Source organism: Drosophila willistoni (assembly GCF_018902025.1).
Source record: "Drosophila willistoni isolate 14030-0811.24 chromosome 2L unlocalized genomic scaffold, UCI_dwil_1.1 Seg196, whole genome shotgun sequence".
Lineage (NCBI taxonomy): Eukaryota > Metazoa > Arthropoda > Insecta > Diptera > Drosophilidae > Drosophila > Drosophila willistoni.
In genome coordinates this window covers 2,931,453-2,945,660 of record NW_025814048.1, presented here as the reverse complement: position 1 = coordinate 2,945,660, position 14,208 = coordinate 2,931,453, and the positions used below count along the sequence as shown (strand labels likewise).

The 14,208-nt window shown below is 33.2% G+C and overlaps 2 protein-coding genes and 1 long non-coding RNA gene across 3 annotated transcripts; 1 reads left to right on the top strand and 2 right to left on the bottom strand.

Annotated features, from left to right (window-relative positions):
• The first annotated feature begins 588 nt into the window (after positions 1-588).
• Positions 589-9,283, top strand: LOC6640295 (ficolin-1). Its single transcript, XM_002063597.2, has 4 exons — positions 589-1,202; positions 1,266-1,327; positions 2,230-2,353; positions 9,214-9,283. Exons 1-4 carry the CDS (start codon positions 589-591, stop codon positions 9,281-9,283), a joined length of 870 nt encoding a protein of 289 aa, XP_002063633.2.
• A 1,503-nt stretch (positions 9,284-10,786) lies between these two features.
• On the bottom strand, positions 10,787-11,848 carry LOC124460012. The gene is made up of 2 exons (XR_006953967.1): positions 11,792-11,848; positions 10,787-10,882 (listed from the first exon to the last, which is right to left on the bottom strand). It is a non-coding gene; the product is annotated as an uncharacterized LOC124460012 (long non-coding RNA).
• A 1,610-nt stretch (positions 11,849-13,458) lies between these two features.
• On the bottom strand, positions 13,459-14,206 carry LOC111518361. Its single transcript, XM_023174833.2, has 3 exons — positions 14,107-14,206; positions 13,922-14,036; positions 13,459-13,859 (listed from the first exon to the last, which is right to left on the bottom strand). Exons 1-3 carry the CDS (start codon positions 14,192-14,194, stop codon positions 13,661-13,663), a joined length of 402 nt encoding a protein of 133 aa, XP_023030601.2. The 5' UTR covers positions 14,195-14,206; the 3' UTR covers positions 13,459-13,660.
• Between the last annotated feature and the right edge of the window lie 2 nt (positions 14,207-14,208).

Sequence of the window (14,208 nt, the reverse complement as noted above, 5' to 3'; positions counted from 1 at the left end):
TTCTCTATTTTAGTTGAATATCTTTAGGGGGACTATTTATTTAAAAAATTAAAATTTTTTTAGCCTATTTCATCCCTAGATTAACAGATTACAGTTAACAAAATAACAACCAACTTACGAATACCATTTTCTAGAAATTTTCCAATACTTACTTCCTGTTTTAAAGTTCTAAAGTTTCCAAATTACTCCACCATCACCTAAATTAAAGGGTATCACAAAGGAAATGAAAAGAAAACTATTATACCGACACCTTTTCTGACACCTTCCTAGACTTCCAGCTAAGCGATTACAGAAAAGTACATAGAAAAAGAAAATGCAATGGAAATGGCTTCTTTGGAAATCCATTAAGAAGAAAGTGATCTTCCGTACACTTTTTTTCTGCAGTGTACTCGAATAGGGTAAATTACCCAAAAATATTTTAAAATTGCTAATCATTTATTTTTAAGTATACAGTCATTTTATAAAGTATCTTAATTAATATTTTATCAATAGCGGTCTTTTTGTTTGGTCTTATTGGGTAAAATTTGGGTATAAATAGGCCAAAAACCTGCTAAATTATTGCATTTAATTATTGCAAAGTGTTCGAAAATGAAAGTATTTTACGTCGTTATCCTTTCGATTGCATGGCTTGCGGTTTTGTCCAATGCCAGTTTTATCAATCAAACAAATCATGCATTGAAGTCCATTGAGAAGTTTTACACATCCTGCAAAGCGGCCAATCCCAAGGAAAATGGCATCATTACAATCCAAGTGAATGACCTTTGGATGGAGGTCTATTGTGATGTCCAAGTGGCAGGAAACGGCTGGCTAGTAATCCAGAGGCGAGTGAATGCCAAAGAGAATTTCTTTCGCGATTGGTCCACATATCGTGAAGGCTTTGGCGATCTAGAAAGCAATTTTTTCATCGGTCTGGAGAAACTCCATCTCCTGACCGTGGTCGAACCACAGGAATTGTATGTCTATTTGGAAGACTTCGATGGCGAGTCACGTTATGCCAGATACGATAGATTTCTCGTTGGCAACGAAGACGATTTATTTGCCCTCACAATGTTAGGCTCTTACCAAGGCAATGCTGGCGATTCACTTCGCTTTCATGAAAATATGAAATTCAGCACTTACGATCGGGATAATGATCTAAATACAGGCATGAATTGTGCAGCCCATTTTTTAGGTGGATGGTGGTTCAATCACTGTCTCCTCAGGTGGGTTAAATCATGACCTATTAATCACCAGATTTGAATTTTACAGTCATTGCCTTTTTTTAGCAATCTAAATGGCGTCTATTTAAATGGCTCATATTCTGATGTTAAGGAACTGCATGCCAAAGGTATATCCTGGCATCATTGGCGTGGCTTGACCTATAGCTATAAAACTGTGCAACTTATGATTCAGCCAAAATAGTTGATCCACCTATTTTCCATAGTACCAAATTTTCTTAAATATGCTTCGTTGTATATAAATGTATATAAATTTTTGATACCACAAATAATCTGAATATTGTTGGATTTTTAGTATATTATAGAACAATTAAATATTTCTCATGTTTGTTACTAACCACAACTTAGCAATTGGGTCTATCGCTTCTTTGTTTTTTTCGTGGTGTTTGAGGTTTTTACATATCACCAAAGCACAATTCGGTCATGCCGAAACTCATATACCCTTTTATTAAAGAAAAATATCAAATATTTCATCGCTCCTTCATCAAAATTTTTCAATGATTTTCATCTTTCTCTCTGCCTTTTGTAACTCTTATTATACATAATATATTCTCTTCATAGTTCGGATCTGATATTACTGGGTTAAGGTATATCAGTCTAATTGTAAGATATATTAGTCCAATCAGAATGCTTTAAGCATTATGCTAATAAAAATAAAGCTGATTAACGAATTTAATTGAATAGTAATAGAGAATTTTCCTTTGTTATTTCCTTCCCTTTTCTTTTTTCGTATCTGAACAATGTTATAATACCTTCTTGAAGGGTATAAAAATTGCTGATAAGAACAATTTTGCAGTTGGTTTGCTGGCAAGTTGAAATTCTCATATCATATTGAGGGATTATGAGAAATATCGCACACTCTATACTCCACTTACTTCTCGGTGGCTCTCATTCCCAAGACCCAACTATTCGTCCCTCCACCCTGCACCCTGCCCCAACGTGGGCACATTGTATATTGTATATCCGCTTGAATATCCAATAACCGTGCCCCAAAAGCTTTTTATTATCGCAGGGACTGGTCAGGGTCTGGGCACTGGCTTTGACACTGTCCATGGTGTTGGATCTAGAACTGAGGAATCGGGGGCGATGACTCAATTGGCTTACAATGGACAGCTTTCAAGTGAAGGAAGCCAAAAGTATAAATATATACTCACATTTTTTGTGTGTGTTTGTGTGTGTGTATAATCATATCAAATTCACTCCCCATTCATTCACTAATTCCGATGGAATCAGCTGATTTCAGCAGTTTTTCTATACCCCCCCAAAAAAAAAAAAATAAAAGAGAACCACCAGAGGAACCTTTATTTGATTTCACGTTATTTGTCTGAGAATGTTTGTGGGAAAATTTTAATGTCTCTCTCAGTTGGCGTCAAGAATGTTTTCAAGTTTATTTAAAAAAACGCATTAAAACAAAAAAAAAAAGTTGGAAGTTTTGTCTCATTTTACTTTCGACTTTGTATTTAAATTGTAATTTACGTAAAAATTATATGGAAATGGCTTAACAAAATCCCCAAGAAACCAAAACGGGAAATGGCAAACTAATGCCTCCTCCTCCTCCTTCTCCGCCTGCTGGCCCTCCTCATCCTGTTATAGCCTGTCGTATTATTTTACATTATGTCTTTGACCTTAAGTTGAGGAATGTCTGTTCCATCAGATGACAGCTCGTTAGCTAAACAGAAAAATGTGAATTAACTAAAATTATGATAGATGGAATATAACAAATGCAAGATGCAATTATTGCATCTACTAAGTAACGCAGTAAACACACACACACACACATACACACACCAAACAAGTTGCGAGAAATATATATATCCATTTGACAAATTAAATTTGCATATTTGCAAATGTATTAAATGTATATAGAAATGTTTACTCATCAGGGTGAGTCACGTGACAAAGTTAGGAGTAGGAAACATTTTTCCAATAATTTACAGAAATTCAAGGTGAAAATGTAGAGAAAGTTAAGATATGAAATCATTTTACAATAAAAGTTGTCATTTAGGAATGAATTGATTGGAATCTAATTTTAAGTTTATACATGTGCAATTCTCCAGTGTTGAAAGTGACAATTAAATTTAAAAAAATCCTATTTAAAAATACCTTTTTTTTTTTGCAAAAGGACAAAACTTATACCTCTTGATTAGTTGTAAACTTGGTGCAAAATTTAAAATTTGGACACGTCTTCATTTTCTAGAGAATCAAAGGAAAAGCGAAGTATTTCAAAAAATTTAAAATTTGGACACGTCTTCATTTTCTAGAGAATCAAAGGAAAAGCGAAGTATTTCATACCATATTCTTTCACTTTCCTTTTCACATAAATAACTTTGCTATGTTAATATTAAATCATTATATAGGAAATATTTAAATTTAATTTTCTAATTTAAACGTTTTGAGAAATTAAACTTTTTGAAGTTTGAAAACTATTTAAAAACGAGATTCGATCTGATTCCCACTCAGGTTCAGTTTCCATTGAAACAATTCCTTTTTGTCGCTTTATTGTTATTGAGAAAAAGAAAAGCATTTCTAAACATTAACAAGAAATAAAAATTAAATATAAAACCTATGTATAATTTAGTTGAATTAATTCCTTCAAGAAACTTAAAGTTCTAAGTTCTTCTGGGTAAAAATTTGATTTTTCCGAAAATTCCCAATCGGAATTGCCTGGGAAAACTAAATTAGTTTAGACCAAAATTAAACGAGCTTCGATTTGGGTTTTTTTGGGAACACATTTAAACCAAATCCGCTTTGAGTTTTCCCCAACGTTTTCACTGCAGTTAAAGTTAAATAAGAGTTGAGTGTTAAGTGGTTTAAAAAATTGCTTGCTGAATCACCCTACTTTTATTTACTTTGCCCCGTGACATTATGAAATGCGTGTTTGGTTTGGTTGCAATTGAATTGCTGCCACTCAGAAGGAGAAAGAGAGATGGAGAGAGAAAGACTGAGAAGGAGAGGGAGAGAAACAGCAAAATCGAACTGCAACACACACGTCAAGTTATATAGAAAATGCTTTTATAATGAGTTAATAAGCGAGCACCTGTTGCCCGGTGCTGCAAATCTGCTAAGTAATTAAGAGATTTTGCTCGGCGAGTGAGTGAGTGCATCTGGGCCATAGTTTCTATATAGTATTGCCGGGAAACTGGCAACTGGCAAACTGCGAACACCGTCATTCGACTCGACATTTTGCTTTGTTGTTGTTTTGTGCAATTTTAATTGCTAATCAAAAGCGATTTGTAATTCTGCAACGGGCGGGGTAATTTATTAACCATTATATATTGTGCACACACATAAACTATATATATCTATACATACATATATATAGGGGAGATTAACTCCTTCTCTTCCTCTATGACTAGCTCTCTCACTATCTGTTCTGTTTCGTTCGTGTGGCGCCAAAACATTGCCAAAGCAACGTGGCAAAAAAAAAAAATTGTTCAAAACTAATTTCCGCCAAGTTGTCACGTCCAAAAGGCATCTTGTGCGAACGGGAGGGGCAGGTAGGGGAGAACGGAACATATGGGAAACTGCATGGGGCAAAGGGGCGTATGAATTATGCAGAATTTGTTATTCCATTTGGTATATTAATTGATTGATTGCATTAGGCAAGAAGATTTGCGTTTAGATGGGCAGCGCCAAAACGCTTTGATGACATTGATTAACTACTTAACGTAAACTACTTGGACTTTGTAGAGAACTAATTAATTAGTTTACAATCTTGATTCACTTTGTTTCAAAATAAATAAAGTTCACTCAATGTTATTGTTTGGAAAATGTTAAAAGATCTCAAGTGCTAATTGTAGAAACCAAACGTTAAGTCAGCCAATTATAACCTGGAAGGGCAGGTGAAAATACTTTAGTCTTTAGTGTCTTTAACCCGATCCAAACTCTTTCTTAACTTCCTTACATCATTTACTTTTCTTGGTTTTCTTCTTATAATACTAATTAAACTTTCAACTGGAGAAACTTAAAAGTTTATATAGTAAAGAAATTCTCGCATGCTTTTAAATGCGTAATTTAACTTGAACTTATTATTTAAACAATAAATCAATCATTTGTCAAGGAAGATATTCTACAATTAACTTGTAAAAATTCCTAGAAAATTTATTCATTTATCTAAGTTACTTTCAAGCGGAAAGCCCTGGCAAATCGTGATCTATCTATACCTTTTATTTTGGTAATCTTCTTTCAAATATTAAGTCATTTTTTTAACGTTTGCTTTGATTACAGTAAACAAATAGTTTTAATTTATGTAACCCAATTCTTAGTTTTTCTTTTTCTTTGAATAAAAAATTGTCACAATAATTAAAAATCTTTTAAAACTTTGGAAAAACGTTTCAAAATATGAACTAAGGCATTAAAAATCACTTGTTTTCAAATAGTTTGCCTTTTGGTTCTTAAAAGAAAGAACAAATTTATTCTATTGTTCTTAAATATTAAATTGAATATTAGGCACAAGTAAATAACATCAATTTGTTTATTATTTTAATACAATTATTCTTAGCAAGCATTCTCGATTCCGTTTAATCCTTTTTCAATCAAATTTGCGTAATTTAAAAAACATTTATTCGAGATTATGTTCATGTATTAGGACTAGATTCAAATTAGTTTACAAAACCGTTACAAACTAAATTTGTGTTATTTTAATTAGTATTTATATGGAAAAATAATTTAACTCTTTATGTTGATTAGCTTTGATTACGAAAAACGATTGATAGTTTACTTGGAATTAAGAACAATGAATCGAAACTGGCCTGAATAATAAATTTTCCTTTTGCCTGCCTTTGGTATATTAATAATGTTATAAACTGCATATATCATATTTTAAACCGGAATAATTTGGAAATGAAAGATGTGATGGTATATTAAAGTCTCCAAAATGTATGTAAAAGACTTGAGTTTATTCGTCTGTCCGTATGATCGATCAGATTCCGAATAAGTCAGATTTTCTCAGAGACTGGAATGTCTAAAAAATATATATTTTCGATTAGCATGTAATCAGACTAAGTTTGTTAAAAAAATTCACCATTTTAGGAAAGAAATAGCTAACGTTCTCTTTAACTTATTACCGACTTGAACATTTGTGTCGCGAAATTTTCATTATTATATTTTAAAAAATCGTTGAAAATAAACTCAAAGTTCTCTAAAGTCGAACAGTTTTCATTTGTGTAAGCCATGGATTCTTATTTTAAAAGTAATTCAGAGGTATTAACCCTTCATTTGTGTAAGCTTTTTCTTCTTTTTTTTTGTTAATTTTTTAACACTTGATGTAAGGCGGCAAGCGAATTCGAGTGCGAGTGTGGATAAAAAATGTTGCAACAAATGTATCACAGACAAGGCAAATTTGTTTGCTGTCGAAAATATTACAATTTTCATTTGTAAAACTTTTGCTGGCAAACGCACACACACACACAAACACACACAGAGCTAAAAGTTAAACTTATAAAAATGACAAAAATAAATTCAAAGATGCATATATACAAGTTGGCAAATACTTTTTAGGCACTTTTACTAAAAGAAACTAAAAGTGAAACTAACATAGCATAAGCGCCTGGCTGGCGCAGTTTTTTTTTTCTTCTTTTTTTTTTTGTTGTTGCCCAACTATTTTTAAACACTTGGAAAAAGAGCAAAATACATACAAAAACATTTATGTATCTTAAGTTATATAGATATGTGTATATATTTCTAAAAAACACACAGTGCAAAGCATAAAATTTTGAACTTGGCAAGAAATTAAAACGATTTTTATTTTTTATGTTAGAACTTGTCTAGAGGGGGGGATGGGTATGGGGATCTGGATGCGGATGGTTAGATGAATTGTATCTGCATTTTCTTCTCTTTTCTATATTATTATTTTTTTTTTTTTTGGTTACGGTACGGTCAATGCACAGACGGAGACGCCCAGACTACAATAAAACAACAACATTAACAATTTTTGTTTGCTTTTATTGGTTTAGAAGATGCATGAGAAGAAAGGAAGGGGGGTTAGACTAGCCGACGTTGGCGGGTAGAACAGAGGCTGACCAGAGCCACATCACCCCAACTCATCCCAAATGCATCCCACCAAACCAAACCAAACCATCTCCATTCTCATTCCCATTCCCATTCCCATATGGCAAAAACTATTTTTAAATATGTTTTAATTATTTGCTGCCATATTCCTTAAAGCGTTGTCATCGTTCCCATCTCCATCTCCGTCTCCGTCTGCTGCTCCACCTTCTCTCTTTGCCCCGCTGAACCTCCTCCTCCAACACCGCCGCCGCCTCCACCTTCTGGTGATGTTCGGTTCGGTTTTGGTGCCCAGTAATTTGGGACGCCTGGGGCCAACATGTGCAACTACTTTCGAGGTTTTCTTTTCGTTTTTCGCTTTTTTTTTTTTGTTCATTTTTGCAAAATACATTAAGTGTGAAGTTTTTCCTTTTTGCCTGTTTTTGTTTGTGTTCTGTTGTTGTTGTTGTTGTCTCCATTTTTTTTGTTTTTGCTCTATAGAAATATTATTGTCGCGTCGCGCATAATGTGTCGCAGCTTGCATGTAATTTTTGCATCTGACAGTCAGACAAATACAAAATACTCAAAAAAAAAAACAAAACAAAAAAAACATATACACCAACTAACAAATTTAAGGAGCAAAAATATCAAACAAGGACTTCAATTCGCATCTATAGGTAAATAGTTACTATACCTGCTAAATATAATTGAAACATGTTGGAAAACCTTTGTCGAAAAATAGCAAATTATTTATCAAGACATTGATTTTGGATTTCAATTTTACTCTTGGCTTGTAGAAATATTTCGAAAAAACTCAGAATAGATTTTGAAAGTGTTAAAATATAATGTAAATACATTTCCATTACATTACACTTATAACTTTATAAATTTAGCTATAAATAAATAAAGTGCATTAACGTGAATACTGCTTTTTAGACTGTCAAAAGATTTTCAAATTCACAAGAAAAATATAATAAAAATTCAATAAATATTCTCAAAGTTTGAAACAATTTAAGTTTAGTTTGAAAATATTAAAAAATAGCTTCTAGAACAATGTACAATCATGTTGAAAATAATAAGTACATAAGCAAGGCTTCCATTATTTTAAGTACACTAAACTACTGTACATTACTAAGGAGTTGAAAATAAATACATTTATTCAGACTTCTATGATATACTGATTAGTTTCAAAACAAAGAAATAGTAATAACAATTATCATTATTTTTCTATGAAAGTATCTTAAGTACATTTATACATAGTAGTAAAAAAAATGTTCAACAATTAACTATCCATAAAGTAAAAACAACAAAATTATTTTTCATTTTCATTAATTACTTAGAGTGGTAAATATTTAAGAATTTACATTAGCTTTCCAAATATTGGCTTTACATTTTTTTCAGCCTCAGAGTTAGTAAATGTCTAAAATAGTAGAGGAGAGTCTTCTCTTCATTTGAGTTGAAGAAAAGTTCTAAACATTATTTGGAAAAGGTACTTAACTACCTAACCTACTACTTAACTTACTTATTTTATTTAAACAGTTAGTTCATTTAATAAATTGCGATAAATTCATTTCTTATCGTTTTCGTTCCTTGTAGTTTAGTGTTTTGGACTAGTATTTGGATTTTTATTTTTGGGTGGCGCTGTCCAAAATGCATTTCATTTTATTTGATTAGATGCTTTCTTGTTATTTTGTTTGTCTTCTTGTGATCGTCATTAGAGAGCATGGAGACTGGAGGTTAAGCCCATCTCATTCCAAAGCCATTTCAAATCTCAATAGCTCAATAGAAGCAAGTCAGTCAGCAAATAGTAACCAGCAAGAGGAATGATGAGCAAGTAGCTTCCTATACATAGCCATAGAGCAATACTTTTGCCTCCACCTCCTACTCCGCCTCCTTCACTTGGAGTAGAATAAATTTTCTATTTACTTAACTGGCAAACGACTTGAGACTGAAAAGTCTGGAGGCCAACACAAACCGCATACATATATGAGTATGTATTCTCTTTTTACAGGCTTCTTACTGTCTCCGAGACAGAGGCCGAGACCGAGACTGAGACCCAGACGGATGGACGACGCCAATGAAGCGAGAAAAATTACTGTTTGTTGTAGATTTGTAAAGTGAGTTTGTCAACATGAGGCGTGCGCATCGCCGCATCGCACAGATACAAACAAGTATCATTAACGCAATGCCCCGAAACCGTTAGAGAAGAGCGGGAGAATCATCTGGCTTTACCTGGAAGCCGGCAGTGTCGACAACGTCGACAACGACGACTCCAAAAAGTCCAAAGACTTGCAAGTATTTTTTCTGCAGAAGTTTGGACTTGGCAAATGGTGGGGAGGGGGATAGTGGGATAGGGATGGATATTGGTGATGGGTCGGAGGGGCGGGGCAAGGTAGGGCAAAGTGAAACATTTTGGTTTGGGTAAGGGGATATGTATGTATATAGACATTGTAATTGAATACCTAGGAACCAAACAGTTTGTCTTCATTCTGTGATACCCTCTCATAAACCGAATGAGCCAAGGCGAGCCCCTCCCACTTGACATAAGAGGGGAACAAGGAAAAAAAATTCATAAAAATAATAATAATATATACAATCTATATAAATATAGAATTTCAATATTCATTTATTTTTTTCTTTCTGTCTTCTTTTCCAGGGTATTCTAAAGTGTTCCTGTCCTATTTTAAAGCGTTTACTTTTTGTTTTGGACTCTGGACATTTATGGGTTGTTGTCTTGGCTAAAAATGGTGGCCAAGGCTATTTGGGCTCTACTTGGACAAGAGCTGCTCGCCGCTGTAAATGTTGGCCAGCAATTACTCATTTATGGTTTGTCTTGTGCATTTTTCTTTCCTTACACATTTTCATTCCTTTTGGTGTTTTTCTTTTTGTTGCCTATTACTATTTGTGCTTCTGGTTTTTGCTTTTTGCCCCATTCTTTCATTCTGATTTATATGCATCATCCCAATCCTGTCCAGAGCATGTGTGTATATACATACATACATTGGCATTCGTTTCGCTTATATTTATAAAGATTATGTGTGCAATTAAAAAGAGTGTCCAAGAGATGGACAAGATTCGCAAACGAGTTGTGAATGTGTGGCATAGAAAAGGAACTTTATTAATTACCTAGGTTCAGATTAAATTACGATAAGATATGACACAAGTTTTTATTTGCAGTATCAGAATCAGATATATATACATATAGCCTTTAAATAGTAAGCAAATGTTAACTATAATTAATTAAGTAAAAGGAAGGTAGAAACTTCATCAAATGATGAGTTTAATCTTTGGCTGTTCTATAGCTATCCACAATTAAACAGTTAAATAACACCTATTTAAACTATGATCTAAAAGAAAAGATATAAAATAATACTTATTGAATACCCCGTTAAATGGGTTTTGTGTCTGTTTTTATCAACTACTTCAGGTAGGAACCAGTCTCAAACTGAAAGAAAAAACTCTAAAAAGCATTAAACTAATATATTTTCCAAAATTACAAAATATTCTTATGAGTCGAGACCCATGAGTTCAAAAGAGATTGACTTTTAATATAAATTTAAGAATAAAAGAATAGCAAAAAAATCGAGAGTTTATAGTATAATTTATTGTACAGGTTTACCATGTTCAGTCGGAAATAAGTTCTTTTCGTCTAAATATATTTGTATGTCAGGAAAACCGTCCTGGAAAGTAAGAAAAGTTAAAGGGGGAAAATAAGGTGTGAAGAATGGAGAAAACATAAGAAAGCACAAAAAGAAGGAGCTAAAAAATCTATTTAAATAAAAACATATCTGTTTTTAAAGTTTAACCAATATACACACGGTGAAAAAAACTATGGAAACAATACAAATTGTATCCCAATTAAAGTCCTTTGTGTTGAAACTTATTCTCCAAATGTTTTGAAAAGATTTGACCTAGTTTCTAACCATTAAAGGTATTTTAGGTAATCCAGCATTCTTAATCTTTTTATATTCTCTACTAGTTTTTTGTTTTTCCAATTGTAATAAATAATAAAAAACAGAATTTCCTTTTAAAAAATTTGATGAGTTATTTAATGTTGACAATTTATTTTCAATAGCCTTTCTTTCTTTAATTAAATTTTCGAAGTCAACTACAACATTTTGAACCCATTGACTTCTATATAGCTTAAGTTTACTCTAAACTTTTTATTTACTTCTTATCTACACAATAATGGGCCATTCAATTGTTAAACGCATTTAATATTAATTTCATATATATTGTTTAGTTCTTTTGGGCCATTTAATGGGTCCCCCAGAAATCGATACGATCCTGATAGAGTAACCCCAGAGTAACCCTAGACCTGTTTAGATCTTACAGTCAGTATATATTTTCCAAAGTGAAACACTAGATGAGTCTGTTTCCCTACATTTGTATGAAATCAATTCGTTTCACTAGATTCGACGACTTCAATCTAATCAATGTGTTTATATAATGGTCTCACTCATTATAATGGGGCCCCAGCCACAAACGTTCCACTTTAATGGACAATTTAGAACTGCTCGACGAAATGTGCTTATCAGTTTCATTTTTGACAGCTTCGAGGTTTTTTCTATTGCATGGAACATACATACACAGTCTTAACCTTTGACCGGAGCAGCTACGTAACAGTTTGTGTCTCCTCTTATCATCTGCGTTGGGCTTGGGCTAGGCTGAGAGGCGCGATAAGTAAATTGAATTTTCGTCGAAACAACCAATATAATATTTTTTAATAGGGGAACATTAAAAATAAATGTTTTATACATTTTTTTTTTTTTTTTTTTTGTTAATTTTTTAATAGGTTTATTTTTGTGTACACGAGAGAGGAAGAAGAAATTATCAGTAAAAACAAATGTTGCAGGGTTATCACGGGGTGTTTGTAGAAATTATTCAGATGTTCCATTTGACACACTTGAGCCATGCATTTAGTTTACTTATTTATGTAATTAACCACAGAGGGAAGGAGCGAAACTTATCAGCAACTGGAACGAACAGCAGTCCCGGTGGCTAGAGGTTTCCATTCCTAATCTCTAATAGACTTCATCGACAACGCGTCGTCCAAGTCGTAGTCGTCATGTACCCAGCACATGAAATTAAAATGAAATACATTCTTGAACTTTGTTGAACCTTTTTTTGAATGAAATTCAAACTCTTGGTGTATTAATTATTTCAACTTAGTTTCAACATAGATAGAGAAACTTATTTTCGATATTGCATGTTTTGTTTTTTATTGCCCTTTGCCTTTTTACGAGGGGAGAGGAAATCACTTTGACATTTAGTTCAAATAGAAATGGGCACCATTTTCACCATTATTTTCTTTTTTGGCGTCACGCGCTTAAATGGCGCTCCTAAAAACAAAAGAAAAACTATTTTTGGTGTTCTTCTTCCTTTTCTCTTCACCTCTCTTTGTCATAGTCTTCTTGGCACAGTGGCTCCTTAACTTTGTGATCCAAAATCTCTTACTAAACCAGAAATCCTTGGGAAATTTAAATTTGGTATTCACAATAATTTAACAATAATAAGTAAATACATAATTACAATTTTCAAAACTTTTCACAAATTTTTAGGAACTATTTCCCACTTTCAATTTAGGTATAAAATGTTTGGATTCTAACAATAAGCTAATATCTTCTGTCTCGTTCGTTTTGATATGTATTAGTCTGATTGTAATAAAATTAAACAAATTTGGAAATTTCGCTTGAAAGTTACTAGCTTTTTAGTCAATTTATAACCTGAAAAATATTGCAATTTTATTTTCTAATTGAAAAACGATTCGAAAATGATCCCAGATCTTTTTGTTTTGAAAAGTGGAATAAAAGGTTTTTTATTCTTGAAAATGTTCACTTATTTTTTCCAAAAATAAAACTTGAATAAATCTTAACAAAATTGATTTTATGCCGGGAAATGTTTTAGACTTGAACCACTGTGCATTGCCTTTGTCTAGCCATCAGCAGCAGAGATTGCTTTTAGTTTTAGTTTTTAGCATTTTAAGTTTTTACTTTTGTTTCTCTCTCAAACATAGCTAACATTTTTTATAGCAATTCATGTCTCTGTGGGACTTGACGACGACTCTTCCTTCTGTCTGTTTGGCTGTTCTATTCTCTAGCCACTGCCCCCTTTGCCTCCGTCTCTGCCCCCTTTTGGCTCCTCTTGGCGCTGTCTCAAAATTGCAACTAACTAAATGCCGCCACTGCATGCTCATCACTTGCAGACATTTTAGAATGTGAGGAGACAGCGGCCAGACAGACAAATGACCCGCAAATGGAATGTGGAGGTGTATATATTCTTATTCTATACGTATATATAATCCTTACAACAATAAAAAGTGCCGAGTTTTGGGTTAATCTCCAGCAGGAGATGGGAGAAACTTATTAAGATGATGTTTCTTCCGACGATGTTTCTTTTGAGGATGATACTTCTAAGGATGCTTCTTATGATTATTTTTCGTCTGAAGATCCTCCAGCTCAGGCTTCTTCTTTTTTCTCTTCATCTTTTTTCTCTTCAACTTTTTTCTCTTCATCTTTTTTCCCTTCATCCGATGGTGCCCCAGCTCCACAATCTTTGTATTCCACACAAATCCAACAACATTGCGGAAAGTCAATGACTGTCGAAACGCCAGTTTCTGTTTTTGGGCAATTTGCAAATGTTGCAGGTCTTTGGCAGCTACAAAGAAAAAACCATTACCCAACGATTCTAACTAGTTAGCTGTGTGTGTGTCCACTTACTAATGTATGAGAGCATCGCCCTCTTTATTTTGGCAGACATAAACACCGCAGACATTGGGATCTTTTAGAGTTTCACCCACTTTAATTTCACCTTCTTGGGCCACGCAACCATTGGCTATAAATTCGAGAGAGGGGAATGAATTTGAAAATGAGAGTTTTCCATTTGGAATATTTTTCTGGATTACCTCCTGGCTTTAATTTCACATAATGTACAAGTCCCATTACAGTTGATAGACCGAACAAAAAATTGCAAATTATTACTAGACACTTCATCTTTGTCGAGGGCA

Excerpts from the sequence above, each read along its gene's own strand:
- LOC6640295 (XM_002063597.2), top strand. The coding sequence starts at position 589 with ATGAAAGTATTTTACGTCGTTATCCTTTCGATTGCATGGCTTGCGGTT. Across the intron at positions 1,203-1,265 it reads TTCAATCACTGTCTCCTCAG|CAATCTAAATGGCGTCTATT; the intron begins GTGGGTTAAATC and ends GCCTTTTTTTAG. Across the intron at positions 1,328-2,229 it reads TAAGGAACTGCATGCCAAAG|GGACTGGTCAGGGTCTGGGC; the intron begins GTATATCCTGGC and ends TTATTATCGCAG.
- LOC111518361 (XM_023174833.2), bottom strand. The coding sequence starts at position 14,194 with ATGAAGTGTCTAGTAATAATTTGCAATTTTTTGTTCGGTCTATCAACT. Across the intron at positions 14,037-14,106 it reads TGTGAAATTAAAGCCAGGAG|CCAATGGTTGCGTGGCCCAA; the intron begins GTAATCCAGAAA and ends TCGAATTTATAG. Across the intron at positions 13,860-13,921 it reads GGCGATGCTCTCATACATTA|CTGCCAAAGACCTGCAACAT; the intron begins GTAAGTGGACAC and ends TTTTCTTTGTAG.